Genomic DNA, 20,717 nt, shown 5'->3' with positions numbered 1-20,717 from the left:
GAAAAACTACATTTTCAAATAAGAATAAACCATCGACATTATGACAACTAATACGCAAGAAAGTTTTGAAAGATTAAATTCGAAATTTATTCCAACTTATTCACAAGCATGCGATAAGTCAAAAAATAAAAAAATTGGATAAAAACATATTAATTTATAGCTGTAGTAAGGAATGGGAACAAACAATTCATGAACAATTTTTTAGTGGATTTTTGGAAAGAAAATGAGGATTATGGCTTCATTTTGAAGTCGGCTGGCTGGGTGGTTAGCTGACTGGCAAAGCTGACTGACTGTGTGACTGGGTGGCTTGCTTTGTTGGGTGGGTGATTGGCTGGTTTTCTGAGTAGCTAGATGGCTGATTGGTTGGCTGGCTGACTGGCTAGCTTGCTGATTGGCGGGCTGTCTGTGTGGCTAGGTTGGTGAATGGCTGGCGGGCTGTGTGGCTGGCTGGGTGATTGACAATCTGACTTGCTGGCAGGTTGATTGGCTGACAGATTAGCTAACTGGTTGGCTTACTGGTTAGCTGACTAGCTGGCTTGCTGGATTGCTGGCTGGATAACTGTCTGGCTGACTAGATGAGGTGCGAGATCTCTCAGCAATCAGACATCGTAGAGAGCTCTGGTTTGAATCATTAGCTACGTACCACCGAGTTGCAGTTATATCGATTGGTTTGGTAGCTTAAAACCATGGTTAAATGCTTTAATTAATGATTTCTTTTCAATTTTCCATACAAAAAATTCACGTGCTTTTAGACTCTTTGAAATTTTGAATTTTTTTCGCCAGTTAATTTTCAAAAAAAAATTAACCGTTATTTTTCATACAATTTTCAAATGCTTGCCTATTTGACTTTTACTGTCCTTCCTTTCTGCCAATCAAATTCTGAAAGCTAGAACAAAAATGCGCTTAAATCCCTCAATCAACAACACGATGACTTTCAACATTTTTCTTTTTTTCATTGCAAACTTTCCCTTTATTCCTATTTATTCAAATTGTTGAAACTTTTTATTTCCTATGTTCACACTATGTTCCAGTGGTTTGTTAGTCTTGTTTGCGAATAATTTCAGTTTTGTATAATAGTAATTGATGAATAAATTTCACTTCATACACAAAAAAAGAAAGGCTCTTGAATAGTTGCGGAAAAAAGGCTCAAGAATGGCTGATTGAATAGGAAGCTTTAATAGTCGTAGCCGTGTGGCCTTGTTGGCACAAAACTTTGAATTGATTTTTAGCGCTTTTTTTACGTACATAAAATGAGGATATGAATTATTTTGATTTACTGCGCTTATTGCGGGTAATATCCATAAAGTTATGAAGGATTTTCTTTTTTTGTTTTGTTTGTTACTGGAAGGTTAATTATTTTTTATTTTTTTTTCTGCTTCATATTAATCAAATATTCATTATGAGCTCTAGATATTCTTTTTTTATATGAAGGAAAAGTTAATTCTGTTCTATTTAATTTGGCATGAAGGGAAGTTCTTGATATAACCTAATTATGGAAATGGGGTCGTTTATTAATGATGTGCAATAGAAATAAATTTTATTCATTAAGTTCTATGACTGGGGCTGTCATTTATTAATTTTTTTTCAAAGTTAAAAATCAAGCTATGTTTTTGGTGAAGTAACTGAATTTGCCTATGTTTAGGCAAATCTGGAGCTAGGCATTGAATCTGATTAGGTGCTACATATCGCACCCTTAGCTTTATGATGTTGAACATTATTTGGTAATACATATGTAGATAAGGGCATATCCACAAAAGGAAGTTGAGTCCAATCCCTACTCTCACTCTATTTCAGTCTTGTTCAAACAATTTTGTACCATGAAACAACTTGGTGGTAAGTCATGACCGAAATCGCACATGGCATTCGATTCATGGTATTTCTTGAGTATTTTCTAATAATTTAGAGCACACACCAGTGTTCCGCGACACACAGTACGGACAATACAGTTCTATTTGGACAAATTGATAAATTTTCTGAGATTTTGTGAGGTTAAAATCCAAAATTCGACCCCTGCTTAATTTTAATATCCTCTCGATTAATTTTTGGACACCCTTGAACTTATATGAAAGTAAATACTACCTTGGTACATTCAAGCATCTTCCGAAAGTTGCCTATTTTATAAGCTGATTAATTGTCCTGTTTGAAATAATCCAAATCCAAATATTCAAACCAAAATCTGCCTAAATATTGAAGTATTAAGTTTTTTTTTTTAATTTTCGGTGATATAAGCTTTAGGGCTTAGCTGAGAAGTCTTTTAAGGAAGTGGAAGAGGAGAAGTTATTTTTAGATAAAAGTAAAAATTCATGGGGTTCATTCCGTCCAAAAAAGGAAGTTTGCCTCAAACTAACATATCCGCTTTAATACTCTTCTGTAACTTGTATAACAAGCATATGAATCCATAGCCAAATTATTCTTCTTCCTACACAGACTCTATTTAATTTATTTCACATCTAAATTTTAATTAAAATGTCATAAACTACAATCAAGACCAATTAAAATAAAACTTTTATCACTAAGACAGACCCGAACAGCACAGTGTATTGGTTAGGTAGTATGCTACGTCACAGTATTAATGATTAGACGTCAAGTTGTCTTGACGGCACTGTGACTTGCGGATTTTTGGAAAAAAATTGATGCTTATGAATTTGTTTTGAATAGCTGGCTGCCTTGTCGGCTGACTTACGGGTTGACTGGGTGGCTAGCATGCTGAGTGGCTGGCTAGGTGACTGGTACGAGATCTTAGCAAAAAGTTATCGTTGACAGCAACGTTTGAAGCATTAGTTCCATAAAACCGAGTTGCTGGCTTATCGATTGATTTCGTCCGTTAATTTTCTAAAAATCTGCAGATTACTGCTCGTTTTTGCGACAAAACTTCATTTCATCACATTGTGCTGCTCGGGTCTCTCTATTCAAATCAAATTCTACACCTTAAAGAATTACCAAATTCACAACTTCTCATATCAGCCTCAATTTCTAGATGATTGTTGGTCACGAAAAGAGCTATATCTTTCGTTCATTAAAAACATAGACTTAAGTAACAAATTTATAGATAATTGGATATTACAGGGTGCAATAATACACCTGTATTTTTTTCCCTATAAGATTTTGGCCTAAATGTATGTAATGAATGTTTTTTGGGGATCTTAAAAGAGGTAAAAGATCATTCTACTCAAGGTAAATGATACTGTTATGATTATAATCATAGAAAGTAGTTAGATTTCTGATTGGGTTGTGATTTCTTCAAGCATAAACGGAAAATTTATTTTGTGAGAAAATAGGATGGAAATGTATGTATGTGTTCATTTTATTATGCTGATTGTCGAGTTTTGTAGGCCAGACAAGCGGTTGCCACTTGGCATACATAAAATACTCGATTTATTTTTGTGGTTTTTATCTCGGATGGATAGTTGTGGGCAGGACTAAAATAATTAAAAATCAAGCAATAAATTTTTTGTTTTTGTGTTAGATCTTAAATGCCTTTGGTATTTATTTGTAACTTAGAGTTGGAATTGGGGGACTGATGAGAATGGCTTGTCGAAATTTTGTGATTGCTAAAGTAATTTTGTGGATCAGAGTACAATAAATGCTTCATGATGCAATTTTCAAGGAACTATAGTAAATTTATAAATCGATGACGTTAACTTTAATAGCATCTACCTGAATACGGTCCTGTTATGGATGTTGAAAGCCTCATCCTATTCATTTTATGTTTCCGAACGGCATGTTGTAAGAAGTTTAATTTTTCATCGTCAATTTGAGCCAAAAATAGCTTTTATGATTTAATCAGAGCTCATCTAAGTCATGTCTTGTCGGAATCACGGCAACGTAACAGAGCCAAAGTGAATATTTTGAGGAGCTTTGTTATTGTCCTTATTAGGAACCGAACAAACATCTTCATTACAATTTTTTGATTACTTTCCTAACAGACAAAGAGCATCCTCATATTAATGAACATACTCAGAGTATGCTTATAAAGCCCGAACAGACAATTATCATGATTATAAGTATGCTCACAAAACTTAAGCCTGCTTAATTATAATATTGATTGAGCATTCTCATTAGTGCGCTGAATTATGTTAAATATTATGCTCAATATCTATTAGAGATTGCTTTGCAAACTCGAATTAAAGAAGGTTTAATCTTATTCTATCGCATAAAGAATTTACTAAACCTGCTGACATTTACAAAGTATCTAAGCAGAAGGATGAAAACTGTACGCCTAGCTTTCCTTTAGAAATAATTTTGTAATGCTATTACGGTACGATGTGAACATGTTTATTGTGTGCTAGAGTCTATATTCAAAATTACTTGCATAATTACTACGCTGACCGTACATATTAAATTTGATCCTTGACTTTTCTTAGAAAAACTTATGCTGGTTCTATTACTGGCTGCATTATGTCAATTTCAAGTAAAAACAATGCAGTACTGTCTCTATCAACAGGCTCCTTCCTAGCTGATTAGCACAGTTTGATTGATTGATAAACAATCCGGTCCAGGCCTGCGTGACTCTGACTTGTGGCCGAATTCTCGAATTCCCGGTCAAATATTTAGGTCCCTAAGTTCCTGATCTGAATGTCTAAAATACTTGCTACACAATTTATTTACTTACTTGACTGACTGTACATATGAACTGTGATCCATTCTCTCTCCTTTCTTCAATTGGCATCCCTTAGCTGGCTCTATCACTGCCTGCCCTTTCTCAATTATCAATACCAAATCCTACGCAACAGCCATCACCATTAACATACGGAAGTTTAGATTAGAAAATGCAGGACTAATACTTAATATCTAATTTGACTTTCACCACCCTCCATAGAAGCTTTGTCAGTCGAATAATTAATGCTAATACCGCACGTAGCTTCCTTCTTCACGACTTTTCACTTGCAATATCTTGCTCCATATACTTGCTTAATACTAAGTATAGAAAATTTAATAAGAAAATTCCTTTCAAAAATTAATGAAATTCAAAATTTTCGTAAATTTCTTCTTAACTTACATCATGTACAATAATTACGAAAAAAATTTAAGTTGGTTTGATCTAGTTTTGCTGTAATGTTCAGTACTTTTACAGCAACCACTACTAAAATTATTTCTCATTATTTAAACCACTCATACTTATAAGCACAGAACCATAAAATTTCACTACAATAAATTCAATTTTTAGTTACAAGGCTAGACGAACTTTTTTTTATATACCAGCTCCTTTAACTTAATAATAGTGTGAACACTCATAACAAGTGTAACTAAATTTCCATAATGTAAAATTATTAAACTTGAGTTTGCCTCATGACTGGATGGTTGAGACTTTTTTAAAAATTTAATTTTTTTTTTCAAATATTTAACGTGAATAATGTTTCCTGTGTCAATTTGACTTACATTTTTTTCTTTGTTCTTACAAATATAGAAATGAAAATGTTGCTGACTTATGGTATTGTTGATGTAATGTGTCTTTCAGAAGCGAAGTCAAGGTGACCAGGGCAAGGGAGTACTCAAAGAGGTTAATGGTCATTGTTGGATTTGTATTGTGGTATAATAGAAGTATAAGAGCTGTCTAATGAGTACTGGTTAGAGAAAGAAGGTTTAAGTGTGTTATGTGCCACGCTTCTTAACAGCCCCCGGTAGCTCAATGGTGCAAGTATGTGACCGAAAATCGTAGAACGTGAGTTCGAGTCTCACTTCGGGCTATGTCGTGGAGAAGTGCATTTTTCAGTTTGTTAGGATTTTCTGAAGTAAAAATCAAGCAAAAATCCAACTGAAACAAACAAACCTCTGCTGTAGCATTGAAAAATGTATTGAATGCGAAAAATAGGGGATGCTTCTGAGATCTTTGTCGAATAAATTTTGAACTAAATTAGTAATAGAGCGTTTGGGTTGAGGATATGCTCCTTAGAGAGAGGGTGGTCATAAAAAGAATTGCCAGATTAGCGAAATCATGGTTTACTAAAGACATCACTTACAACAAGATATTTCCACATTCTTAGTTAGGCCACCTACATGTGCACACCTAGCAATAACTTTTATACGTAATCATATCTTCACTTACATATTCAACAAATTCTAATATTTACATCGATTAAAATACTACAAAGTCTATTACTTTATGCCTAGTTTACCCTTGCAGACGAATATATTCACCTAAATGAGCATACTGAATCAATATAATTGAATATGATAAATTTTGTGAACATATTAATGACCATGCTCCTTGCTGGCTCATGCTAAAGGTTACGTCAGTCAGTTCCTAAATAAAATCAGTTGTCTTTTTAAAAAGCATTTCCATAGATATAATTACATTTGATGTGAAGTCAATAGCTGACAATTCTGGTCAAAATTGGTCCAAATTCTTCTCAAAATATTCATTAATCTTTTGTCAACTTACTTACTAACTGGAAAAATGGTCCGAATTGCAGCCTAGCTAATTATGTACAACCGACCTTCTATCTGACATAATTCTCTTTAATCTACTGTTTATATCAGTAAAATTCCAAAGAATTCCAACATTTTTAGAATCAAATATAGAAACTTGAATTCCATTCTAACTACGCCACTGAAGTCTCTCCTGTACGAATGCTTGAATATTTCATGTTTTCCTGTAATAAATTTTTCATTTGAAAATAAAGAAGAATTTAAATAAATTTTTTCTGTGAGTGAAAAAAAAATAAATTTTTTCATGACTTGCTGAAAAAAAAAACATTTTTCCTTTTTTGTTGGAATTGAAAAATAAAGAAGGAAGAAGGAAAATCGTTTAAAAGGAAATAACGAGTTGAAAAAAAAAGCCCTGCAAATATTTATTTGAAGAAGGCAGCTTTGATGCTTCCCACTGCTATCAACATCCACATGAATTAAACTTCTGCTCTGCATTTAATTTGAACCAGACTGTATGACCAGTTAGACATGGAGTTTAAATTAGTCATTATTATAGCCTTTCCTATGGGGAATATTCTATATAATTTTCGAGAATATTTGTAAAGCACCGCTGACCAGAATAATTTCATTTTAAAGCGACAGAAGAAGCAGAAAAAAAAGTTATTATTTGTGGGCATGAATAAAAGATTGAAAAGGATGGCTTTGAAGCTTTGCATTTTTAATTTTTTATTTTTATACTGTTCATGCTGATCAAACTCGGTTTTGATGGAATTTTCATTTTTTTTCTTCTCGAAATTAAAACCTACACACACATGCTTAATATAAAAATATAATTTAAATAAATAAAGGAAATTTAACATGAAACGTTTTGTTAATTCCATGAAAATTAAATGGGTGGAAATGGGGATATAATTTGAAAATTTAATATGAATACTGGTTGGAGGATGAGTCAAATCGGATGAATGAGAAGTGCTTATTAGACAAAAATGAATTTAAGATTATACGCAAAAAATGATTATTTTCTGGGTTAATTGTGTGATTTTCTAGACTTGAATGATAACGTGTAAGGAAATGGAATAATCCATAATAATCCTTAATTTAAATAATCGATTTAATGCATCAGGGTCCGATTTCTCCGGTGGTACGGTATGCTACACTACAGGTAGATTACAATGACACACATGGTATGGTAAAGTGATATACCTGTCCAAATACCAAATGTACATACACAGGTGCTGGTACACAATGGTACGGTGAAGTGTACCATTGGTACACTGATAATGAACCTATGATTACTTCTGGGTATACCACTTTTGAATATACATACAATCATTGGTATACCTATACGGTACCGTCTCACTACCGTCTCACTTCCGCAGAAATTGGTCAATTAATGTGCTTTACTTATTTACTTTCTGGATCCATGCTTCGATTTGGATCCTAGGTTATTAAAAAATGCCTTCCATCTGACTCTTTTAATGGTCATATCACAAAGCTTGCTCCATTTTGATATCTAATTGAATTTCCCGCATTACTGTTCAACGCCATGCTGCTTTTGGAGCACCAAGGCGGCTTTTCCTAGTTGATTACACCCAAGTGCAGTAAAACAAGTTTGTTGTTCCATCCCATTTACGATACTTTTTCCAGTGTTTCGCTATCGAAGCGTGTGACCTATCCAGCCATAATTTCGTTTAAGTATTTTTCGATTAATAGTGTCCTAACTTGCTCTTTGTAGCAATATTTGATTTGATGTTCCATCAACTAAATCACCAGTCTATCATAATTAAAGTGATTTAGAGGAGTCTGTTAAATCTCTGTGACGATGACTTCTTCATTTGTGTCGCTCGGGTATGTCTTAATATAACATAACTAGTGAATAGCTCCTCATCAATTAATCAAATTGATTAATTTCTAATAATTATCTCTTCCAATTTACCAATTAAAGTGTTAATGTTTAATTGCTTTAAGCTTTCAACATTTCTCAAAAATTGACTAAAAGCTTTCCTAATAATTTAAATAAAGTCATTCAAAATTCAGGTTAAGTAACTGCTTATTGAATGATTTATATCAAAAAAGGGCCTTACTGTGTAGCGGTAGATGTAGCAATAAAGGTTTTGATTACAATTTCAATAATCTAAAGGTAATTAAAATTATGTTGCTTGGAAACAACAAGGATTCAATTATTTCTCGTGGCTGAATTTAAATATTATTGAAAGGATTCTTATGGTAATTTCAATAAAAATATCTAAATCGATGAAGGTTCTCGACAGAATCAGCTGTTTGAATTTAAATATATTCAATCCTTTTTTTCCACATCATCCATTCCTAAATCCCATTACGATGCGACTTTGTTTGCGCCACTGGAAAAAGTTTCAATTTATATTCGATCAAAAGCACTTCATCATGCTGATTCACAATAATCCGGTATCCAGCAAGATAGCTGTTGCAATTAGTTACAATCTAGTCAGAGCAAATTTAGCTCTGTCTTACTTACTCCTACTCTATTTAGTTATTGGATGTGAAAAATATTACAAAATGCCAAGTGTCATGTCGAGTGACATAAGCGCAGTTCTGTTCTAGCGATTAGTATTTTATTGGATATCCATAACAGACTGTCGGATCGGGAAAGTAAAACACAAATAATTGATATCGTCCATAAACCATATATTTGTGTAAAATGATGTAAACGGTGAAATATAACGTAACGAAACGATTCAATTTTTCTAAAATTGTATAAAATATAAGAAAAAGTGTATAAATAAAAATGAAGTAACCTACTTCGTGAAAACACGTCCGATCTCGACGAAGTCAAGTAAAAAAGAGAAAGAAAATCGGATCAAATCGGTAAACATAAATGAATCGGTGATAACCGATAGAAAATACAAAAATATATCGACCGTTGTAACTCCAAGCAACATAGTCCCCCTAAAGAGGACTGTGTCCGCTTTACACTGCGGTGCTAATAATAAAACGGTCATCTCACAATATGAATATGATACAAATAAAATATAACATATAAATTGTCTAAACATAAACATAATATAAAATAACATTGGTCCATATAACAAACTAAGGATCTCCACATGTCCAATAAGTCCTTAAAATCCAAGCATCAATGAATCACAAACAAAGATTTTGATGTAATAAGCAGCTAGTGCCTAATGTACATCAATGTAATTTGTTGCATAAAATCCTGTTTTGCGCGATGTCGTAAAATTTGACACTATAGAAACTGCAAACCTTTGTGTCATCCTAAAATATCCGCAACATAACTGAATGGACTCACTTGGATAAAAATCAAAACACTGAATACGGCGGCGTTGAGTCACAGAAGGAATCACACAAAATTCATCAAATAAACTCGACTACTCTGCGGCAATTCAAACATCCAGACTTCTGGATCTCAAATCAAAAGGCCGGTCAGTCCAAAACATAACGATAACAAAATCCAATTTAACAATATGATGATGTAAAAGCAGATGTAGAGCTAGTCTACACACTGCTTAACTTGATCATTAACAATATATCCAACTTGCATAAAAAATATACAAAACATCAGCTCTAAACATCTCATAGTCCCCCCGTGACAAAAATGACTAATACCGCTGGAACTGCATTGCTATGTCACCACATTAACCATCTAGGTGTCGTAGACTGAAAATCGCCAGCAAAAAAACAACTTTTGTCACCAAAATATGCATTTGATAATTCTGGATCAATCAAAATGCTTAAATGGGAGAAAAAGAATGATGTATAAAATTAAAAATCAGTGTGATAAGCTCTTTATCAAACAACTGAAGCACTAAATAGAGCCAATAACTGCTGCTAGTTGAACTAAACTATCGCCTTCATCAAAATAATAATCGCTGCCAAATATTCGTCAAATATTCCTTAGATCCAGAAATTGTGAAAATATGATGAAATTTGTCTCAAACGTAAATATACAGGCAGGAACTTGATCGAATCGATATAATTAGGATGAGATCTTGTCTCAAAACCTACTTTTGATGATCCTCAACTGCTCAAACTTTAATTTTTACAATTTTCAGCCTTCATGAGCTTGTCACGAAAATGCGAAAATGTAAACATAACTCTTTGACAAAAAAATTTCTCAAAAATAAAATGTTGCACAATTTCGTGAATCTAGGCTTCAATGTTGTCTCTGGATCAATGAAATATGATAGCTCAGAGATTGCTGGAACCTCTAGAGCTCTTTTTGACACAAATTATGATGAAAAATTTTAATTTCGAAACATCCAGAAATTAAATTTTTCCAAAATCCAAAAAACACCAAATTGGACGAAATTGTTCGTCTTTCGAGCCACTCAACACTTCTCCGCGCCTTTTTGAGCTTTTAGAATCCTTTATGAATATGAAAATCCACGAAATTGTTCCTCAAATCCAGAAAATTAGCAAATTTGTTGGCCGAACAAAAAAATCCTCAAAAACGTGAACTGAAGTGCCGAAACTTAACAAATTAATACCTTTAGGACTAGATCTAGTCTAAAATCCACATTTAATTAATTTGTGCAGCCCTAATATGCAACTTTACAATTTTTCAGTCATTCTGAGCTCGTCAAAATAGACTGAAAACTGTAAAACATAACCAATCGATGCAAAAAATTATTCTCAGCCAAAATCTCACACAATTTGAATCTGGATCGATGAAAATGATAGCTCAGAGACTCTTAGAATCTTCTAGAGATATTTGCAACAATAAAGCACGATGAAAAATGGCGTTTTTGAAAAAGAAAAAAATTGAATGTGCAAGAAAAAAATTGAATGATGTCGGATCGGGAAAGTAAAACACAAATAATTGATATCGTCCATAAACCATATATTTGTGTAAAATGATGTAAACGGTGAAATATAACGTAACGAAACGATTCAATTTTTCTAAAATTGTATAAAATATAAGAAAAAGTGTATAAATAAAAATGAAGTAACCTACTTCGTGAAAACACGTCCGATCTCGACGAAGTCAAGTAAAAAAGAGAAAGAAAATCGGATCAAATCGGTAAACATAAATGAATCGGTGATAACCGATAGAAAATACAAAAATATATCGACCGTTGTAACTCCAAGCAACAACAGACAAAGAGCAAACTCATGAGAGCTGACCTCAATAATACTAAATAAACATGTTTGTGAGCATTGCTTTAAGCTTACTCTACTCTTGAGATCACACTCTTTACCTGCTAGGGTATAGGTCACTTCTCGACAAAATTACTCGACCTAGACCTAAAAAACAAGATCCAGTAAGGTCCAAGTCACTTTCCCAGTCTTAAAACAAGATCCAGTAAGGTCCAAGTCACTTTCCCAGTCTTAAAACAAGATCTAGTAAGGTTCAAGTCATTTCTTCGACCTAAAAAACAAGATCAAGTAAGGTCCAAGTCACTTTACTTTTCTAAAAACAAGATCCAGTATGGTTCAAATCACCATACAACAAATTCCATCATTTAACGGATTTTTATAATTCAAACCATTAAACGGTTGCGACAAATTGAAACTTTATTTCAGAAAACACTGTGAAAACATTGAAAAACACTGTAAAACAATGAAAAAACGTGTTTTTCTTTACCAAAATGAAAAATTGTTAATTACACTATTAATGTGAAGATTTGAAGCATTTAAACTCCCAGCGGACTAATAACTTGATAGCACTGAGCTATTAAAATGCACCAAAGCTCTCTAAGTTGTCTTATTATTGAGTTATTAATGTCAATGGAACAGACAAATGGAGTTAAGTTGAACAAGAAGCTTTAAAACTACGCTAAAAAGAGAGCATCAAGAAATTAAACTTCCACCGCTGAACTCAGTTGTTATTGTGTCATTTCCCAGTTCATGCTCGGAAGCGATAAAATGTCTTTACTAATTCACAGCGAGATTGCAATGAGCAGTTGTAATGCTTCGAAGTTCTCTTTTGTTGTTGTTGTTAAGAATAACCTAGTTATCTAAATATTTATCGTACATTTTTATTGAGAACATCCAATAACAACGAAAAGTGCTCTCCCGCCACGACTGAATACAGCGGATACAGCGGATGAGGAGAAAAAAAAGTTTTTCATTTTATTTTATAAGCTTTATCCACAAAACATCTTTTTGTAGCTTGTTTTTTTATAAAAAAATAAAGATGAGATACACATAAGGACTTTGGAAATAAAATTACATAAATTTTTTTTTCCCCAACATTTCAAGAGATAACCTTTGAGTCTCAAACTTAAATTGCGGAATAAACATTTTTCTTGAACTTTCGTATAATAGAAAATTTAAAATTCAAATGAGACGTAAAAATTCCCTCCTTAATGCCCATCTCAGACTTCATTTTATCTTGTGAAGTAAGTAACACAAACGGATGAATATCCATTTTCTCGTGTATGTATGCATCATAATCATTAAATTTTCAGACAATCGCTACGTACAAAAATGTGATTTAGGGATGTTCTGATGTGAAAATGGAGGATGAGAAGTTCCGATTTCATCACGTTAAGTGCAATTTTTATTGTTGTTTTATTTCTTCGTGGCTTCGAGAACTTTAAGTTTTAATGAAGTTTTGTTTTGTGGGGTTGTGTTCTTTTTAAGAGCTTTTAAGAAGAGTTTGAGCTTTTAAGAAAAAAGCTTGAAGGTGGACGATTTTTCAAAGTTCTCTCCAAACTTAAAGATTTCAAAATTTCAAACTTTTTGAAAATTTTGGAGCTTTTTGAATATTTTTGAATTTCGTAAAAAACTTGAAGCTTCAAAATTTTAAAATTTTTTTAAAAATTTAAAGAGCTTTTTGAATTTCTTGAAATTTTACAAAAGTTTAAAGCTTTAAATATTCTAAACTTTTTGAAAACTAAAAAGATTTTTGAAAATTTTAAGTTTTTTAAAGAATTAAAAGTTTCCAAAATCCTAAAGTTTTTGAAAATTTAGAAGCTTTTTGAATTTCTTTGGATTTTGCAAAAAATTTGGAGCTTCTAAATTTCTACACTTTTTGAAAACCAAAAAGCTTTTAAGTGTTTTAAAAAACTCGAAGTTTTCAAAATTCTAGAGTTTTTGAAAATTTAGAAGCTTTTTGAATTTCTTTAGATTTTACAAAAGCTTGGATATTTTAGAATTCAAAGCTTTTTGAAAAATTAAGAGCTTTTTGAAAATTTTAAAGACCTAAAGATTAAAAAATTCTAAAGTTTTTGAAAATTAAGTCGTTTTTTAAAAGCTTTTTGAAACTTTTTGGAGTTTTTGAAGTGAAATTTGGATTTTTTTTCGAGTTTTTTCAATAAAATTGAATTCTTCGATATTTCTAAAATCTGAACATTTGATAAAATTTTGACATTTTGGAAGCTTTTTGAATTTTTTTAATGTTTTGAACAATTTAAACCTTTTTGTCCTTTTTGGGTCGTTTAAGTGCACTTGGAAGCTTTTTGAAAGTTGTTGAGCTTTTTGAAAAAGTTGAGGTTTTTGTAAAAAAGTTGAGATTTTTGTGAAAAATTGAGCTTTTTTGAAAAAGTTTGAGATTTTTGAAAAAAAAAAAAATCATTGCTGTCTGAGAAACACCGTTGCAAAAATCACTAAAAACACCGTTGCAGAGCCAAGGTTGAAGGCCTTTTGCAATAATCTAGGTTCTAAGTCGGAGCATGATTCCAGTAATTAAGTAAGCAGAGTCAAGACAGAGCTTAATGAAGCTCAGATTCAAGTGAATCTCGTCATAAACCACACCAGCATACCGGCATACCACGAACCACCAAGAAAAACTCATTTTCCTCATCGCCCGTTCCTCATCTTTGTCTCATCTTGAATATCTCACGTGCTTATGTAAATTTCAATGCATGAGAAATTGCATGAGATGTGAAAAAAAGGAAAGAAAATTTCCCATTTAGTGATTCAATTATAAACTAATTTTTATATTGTAGGTTAAAATGATGTAAAAAAAAATATAAAGAGGATATGTAGCAAGTTTAAATGTTACGATAAGAAAAAGAAAAAAGTAAAAAAGGAGATGAAAGTGCTTGGAGTGACGAGAGTGAGGTAATACAATGTAAATAATAAAAAAAAAATGAGAGAAAAAACAGTGAAAAATTATCATTAAATATAAATGAACGTCGTGTACAAACATCCTAAACAGACACAAGAAAAGAAAGAAAAAAAGAAGTGCGAAGCACAGAAAGAAGAATGAAAATTTTATGCTGTGTTGTGTGTATATATAATAAGCATAAGCATAACATATAAAATAATAAGAAAAAAAAACGAACGAACTCGTGAGGAAAAACAAACAAAATCAGGCAACAGCAGCAGTGACAGTGCGGAGGAAGGAACAAAAATTCTCTCTCTCTCTCTCACTTCTCTTCCCTACTTTTTTTATGCCTGTTCATTTTAATTTTCATCTCCCCAGTTATGATGATAAAAATTGGTGTCTCCTTAGTCGCATAATGAGTGGATGTGTGAATGAAAATTAAGTGAAAAGTTATCATCACCCATTAAAAAAAAAGAAAGAAAAGTAGCACATTAAGCAGCCATCATGAAGGAACGTCTTCAAAATATGCAAATGTATTCTATTGTTGGCATTTTCGGGATACTTGTGTATTTAAACTCACTGCCGGGTAATTTCGTTCATGATGATTTGCCAGCAATAGTTTATAATAGGGATGTACTTGGTACAACCAGTGTATTTGATATGCTGTTAAATGACTTTTGGGGTATGCGTATGAAACTTAAGGAGTCACATAAATCTTATAGACCATTAACAACTTTAACATTTCGGTGAGTCTTGCTGTCTTTAACTTTTGGCTATTTTAACGCATTTTCTCTGAAAGGGAAGTTGATGCTTATGTTTATCCATACTTTTTGTCAATCTAGTTGTCCGTCTGATTCCCAAAATTGAATCAACTTTGACCGTTATTTTTCAAATTCATTCTGATCGTTAAATTTCAAGTTTATTTTGACAGTCATTTAGAAATTTATTTTGGCCGTTCTTTTCAAATTCATTTTGACCGTTATTTTTCAAATATATTTTGAAAATAATTTTACAAATTTATTTTGACCATAGTTTTTCAAATTTATTTTGACTGTAAATTTTCAAATATAGTTTGATTGTTGTTTCTCAAAATTATTTTTTTCGTTATATTTCAAATTTATTTTGACTAATATTTATTTCAAATTTATGTTGACAGTTATTTTTCAAATTTATTTTGATTGTTATTTTTCAAATTTATTTAGACCGTTAATTTTAAAATTCATTTTGATCGTTGATTTTGATTCTTATTAAATGTCAATTGAATCTTTTAAATTCATTACGATCCTTTCATTTTGAATATTTTTTGACAGTTTGTCCAATTTAACAAATCATGGCAATCTTGAACATCACTTCCATCCAGAAAAAATGCGCTTATATCGGTCTCAAATGACCACATCTCATCTTTTACGACAAGGCTAAGGAAATTTTTTTTATTATTCATTGTTGATTTTCTTACTTCCTGGAATTTTTTTCATCCACAAAAGACATCGTCGGAGCAATTTATTATCTCGCAGAATTTTTAATGATTTACTCTCTATTTAATTTATTGTTTTCAATTATAATGGAACCAAAGAGAGTGAAAAAAATCCTCTTTGAAGCATTTTTCGTGGAAAATTTTTGCCTCCATCCATCCACTCCGATACCCGAATATTTTAAAAAGCCAACAAATATTTTTCATCTAGTTCACACCAAACTAAACGAGAATATTTCATTGAATCCACACACCATTCTGTGTTCACACTAAACAACTTTAAAAAATTGTTTATTGAATTATCCGGAAAACCATGAATGTGGCCATTAAAAATTTCCACGTATCGTTAAACGTCCAAACATCACCCTTCGATATGATGAAGGGAGGAAATAAAAAAAAAGTTTTTTTGCGCAACATTTGGTCGAACTTAGTTGAAAGGTTCTTAGACCTTTAACAAGAAACATGTCTAGTTGTCAAAAGATGTGATTTCTGAATTGAGGTTAAGAGTATTATGAGTCAGATGTTCTGCTTAAAAGATCAAAGGTTGTATTTTGATGAATGAAAATGTTATTGTGATGATGAATTGGAATTGAGACTTTTTTTTTTGATTTTCATTTCTCGGAATGGAATTTGCCGTATTCAAATTTTTACTACGGATTTTATCGTAAAGTTTCTTATTCATTCATCCGAAATAAGGCTTTTTTATGAGTGATGCAGACAATTGCACAACAATGGAAATGTTTAATTTTAAATCAGGTAGCAGATGCTTCGGGCGTGATTATTAAAAATATTAATTTTGAGTAATTACTTTTATGATTTAATTGATTTTTGATGCTTAAAAAAATTTAACGGATTTTAAAAATTTGAAATAAATTTTACACAAGGAATGTATACTGGTAAAAATTATACACATCAAACGTGAAAAATGGTAAAAATCATTAAATTCGATTTAAATTAGACTTGCATTTTGGAAATTAAAGGAACAAGAATTGATCATATTTTTAAGAATAAATCGATTCAAGAGATTTAAAGAAATTTAAGTTCTTAGAGTTTTAATATCAATTTTTACACATCAAATGTAAAAAAATCAATTAATTTCATTGAAAGTAATCTTGAATTTTAGAAGATTTAAGCACAGGCATTGAATAAAAGTTTTAAGAGATTTAGAATCAATTTTTACACATCAAATATCAAATGTACACATCAATAATTTTTCATAGAAATCAGACTTGAATTCAAGATACAGAAATTGATTAGATTATTTAATTGCATTCAGATATGACAATTATTCAAGAATTAAGCTTAAAATTTGACAAAATATTCAAATTTGTTGGTGTTAATTCAAAATTTTCATAGTTGCAAACCCTTGTTGTTTACATTTAGTTTTCAAGTCAATTTTGAACAGGAAAGTTTAGAGGAATTAATCAATTTAACTAACTAATTTGTACTTTTAAACTAAAATTCATTATTCAATAACTCAAAAACAGAACCGCGACTTTGATTTTAATGAGAAAATGTTCAAAAAAATCAATCCTCTGAATCTTTTTTTAAGAATTTTTAAATTTCCCACAAATTTTCTTTAAAGTTGTCTAATTAAAGTTCCATAAATAAAAACTCCAGCCTTCACCCCAACATTGATTTAAAATTTCCAATAAATTAAAATCCATTAACATCGTGGACTATCAACTTTCAGTAATGGAAATGAAGCATCAAATTCTTTTTAATTTTTTTATTGGTTAAAAAAATTAATGATGCTGGTTACATGTTGATAATAATAATTATTTTTGATTGATCATCGTTAAAAAAAAAGGCTGAAACAGACATCAGCAATAAATAAAGACAGGAAAACTTTCACAAAAAAATTAAATAAAAGCACAGTAAACATTGAAATATTTAAATCTACATTTTGATACAGAAATTGATGATTGATCATCATAGTAACAATGTGAATTTAAAAACAAAAGGAAATCTGCCAACTCATTAATTACAGTCATGATTGATAATAAGCATGAAGAAGTTTCCTAGCCTTGTCGTAAGCTTCAAACTTTTTCTTTATTAACTAAAAAAAGGAAAAAGTTTTTATGACTTTTTTCTTCTTTACAGTTCAGTTCCATTATTGATAAAGTCTCATTTGATGTTGAATCAATTACTAAATTCTATGCTGCATGTTCATCTCAATACTGGAACTGAAAAAACTTTTTGACAACTATTTTTAATACTCTTTTTCTCTTTCTTTTCATTTTTGCAACTATGTCACACGAAATGCAAACATCCAAAAAAAAAACTTGCAGATTAAATCGAATGATATTTGGAATGGAAACTGCATTTTGGTTTCATGTCGTCAACGTTCTACTTCATTCGATCTCATCAATTCTATTTACAAAAATTTGCTACGAAGTCATCGGTTTTAAAAGAAAATATTGCTTACTCGCTGGAATTTTCTTTGCTATTCATCCAATTCATACGGAAAGTAAGTCCTTTCAGCTTTTATGTTTAACTGTCTTTTTCACAGGGCGTTGTTCACAAATGATGTCAATTTAGATTTGGATTGGACAAATTAAACATATAATCATATTTAAAAGGAGATTACCATTAGTTTAATACAGTCGAGCAGTATAATATGGACATGGCACTTATATACGTCGCGTACATAGCAGGAAAAATTAAAAATAATTGATCTTGAATGTTTATAAACAAAAGATAAATGATTAATGCAATGTCTTCTAATTAGTGTAACCCCGAATGGTACAAGTGAGCTAATCGATTAGAAATCTGACATCAGGCGCAGGATGACTCTGGCATGAGTACCAAGGCCGGTACCAAATGAGAGTTATGTCAGCCTGTTGTCTGATTTTTGTCGATTAACCAACTTGTGCTTCGGAATAATAAGAAATGAGTCGATCTGGAAATCTGAAATAAAGGATACAATATCTCATATAAAAAAACTCACTGACAGTTCAAATGTTATCCATTGCTTCTTTCATGTCTTGCCCGAAACTGGCTTAATCACAGGCTACCGATTGCATATTAACGACATTATATTTGAACATTATATATTTGAATTAATATTTGATTTACTTTAATCGCTCTGTAGAGTAATCTGCAAGTTGCTAGTCTCAATTTTTCATTTGATAACTCAAAAGTCGCCGGATTCAATTCTGTTTCTCTCAAAATTGAGTGGATTTTTCAAAAGTATAGGTACTCAAATTTAATGATTAGGCACTTTGACTTAATACACGACAGAGCTTGAATTCAACTCGGATCTTGTTTGTTAAAGTCGACTTCAACTCCTGGTTTATAAGATTTAAGTACTAATATTAGAACTTTTTAGGTGCCATTGTTGGAATTAAGTCAGGTAAAATTCCGATAAAAGTCAGATAAAAAACTATAATAGGAAAAACATCGACAAGATTCCCTTAAAAATCGTGGATATTGAATGAAAAATTGAATCAAAACCTAAAATACAGTACATTCTTACTCCAATACTGGGTCCCCCAATCTTAAAAGTCATTTGTGAACAACTCCTTTATTTAATATACATTTATTTTTTCATATTCAAAAAGCGCACACAAGACATTTCTCTTGTATACGTTTCATTTCTTTTGTGTACCTTATGTTATGTGCACTTTATTTAAAAAATATATTTTTTTTGTCTCTTCTTTTTTATGAAAAAAAAAGGTGTTTCAGGAATAGTGGGACGAGCAGAAATTCTAGCATGTACTTTCTTTTCACTGTCGTTTCTATCATATCACAAGTACGTAAAATAAAAGTTTTTTTTTATATCTATTTTTTTTTTCTTGTAATTTTTTACCTCCTTTTCATCTCAACATGAACGCCAAGTGGTACAATGGATTCAGTTAGATCTCTCACTCGCCTTGCCTTTTATTCTTCCCATGAATATTTCCTAAATTGTCATGTGAAAGACGTTTGTCATATAAAAAAAAAAAGAATTTTTTCTTCCTTTTTTTTTTTAGAGGAATGTGTTTTTTCCTATGTGCTTCAATTTATATAGATTGCTCATCTATTATGTAGCTTGTTCGTGTATCTGCTAGCCTGGAGATAAATTTTCATCTATAAATGTTAGATAGGAACTAAAGCTTTATGAATGAAGCTTTTCAATGATTAAAAACATTTTTTTTTATGAGATTTAGAGAAATACAGCTTCGGGCACTTTTTAAGAAGATGAATGAGTTTTTGGACATTAAAGTTTTAAATTAAGATTTTATAGTGTCTGAATGTTCAGGGTAGAATTTGGGGTATTTAGTGGAAAGGGTTCTGTCCAGATTTTTGTTTCACTCTGAGGACGAAATTTCAATCCTCATCAGAAACCGATTTCCCATTTATTACAGTTTCTCGATATGAAAGGGAATCAAGGCTATGAGGGGGAATCAGGGGTATCAAGTGACGCTACAGACCGGATGTCAATTTCACTATTTTTATGAGAACTTGGGCTCAATTCCCATCAGAAACCATCTATTAACCATTTTATCGTATGCAACCAGTTCCAAATATCCTCTCGTACCCATGAGCCTATCTTGAACTTTCTCCAGATGGATTCCGTTAACCGGTCTAATTGGAATAAAGGAAGAGGGCTTTTAAGGCATGTTTTGATGTCTTACTTCCCTAACCTCAGCTCCAAGCTTGATTAGGTGACGCTTGTAACGTCAATAACTGAAAACCTGTTACAACTGAAACATTAAAAGAGACAAGGATGGTTTTGGAACATAAAAGGGAAGCGGAGTGTTCGGTATCTAGTGGCTAGGCTTTAGACCCGGATTTCTTTATCACTATTTTGGTAGAGACTTATGTTAAATTCCTATCAAAAGCTGATTTATTAATCATTAAATGAGTTGATCTACACGTCGAATGTCTATATCAATTATACTG

The 20,717-nt window shown here is 31.6% G+C and overlaps 1 protein-coding gene across 4 annotated transcripts in view; it reads left to right on the top strand.

Annotated features, from left to right (window-relative positions):
• The window catches only part of LOC139099244 (protein O-mannosyl-transferase TMTC1-like), a 61,846-nt gene that overhangs the window by 5,529 nt on the left and 35,600 nt on the right, over positions 1-20,717 (top strand). For all 4 annotated transcript variants that reach the window (XM_070651658.1, XM_070651654.1, XM_070651655.1 and 1 more), the window contains exons 2-4: positions 14,259-15,105; positions 18,122-18,300; positions 19,509-19,584. In XM_070651658.1, coding sequence (XP_070507759.1) covers positions 14,864-15,105; positions 18,122-18,300; positions 19,509-19,584 — 497 coding nt within the window. In that variant the 5' untranslated portion in view covers positions 14,259-14,863. The remainder of the gene's footprint in view (positions 1-14,258; positions 15,106-18,121; positions 18,301-19,508; positions 19,585-20,717) is intronic.

Source organism: Chironomus tepperi, unplaced genomic scaffold (genome assembly GCF_022539635.2).
Source record: "Chironomus tepperi strain 1889 unplaced genomic scaffold, CSIRO-AGI_Ctep_v1 contig_465, whole genome shotgun sequence".
Classification (NCBI taxonomy): Eukaryota; Metazoa; Arthropoda; class Insecta; order Diptera; family Chironomidae; genus Chironomus; species Chironomus tepperi.
Note: the sequence above shows the minus strand (reverse complement) of the source record. Positions and strands in the feature narration are given on the sequence as shown.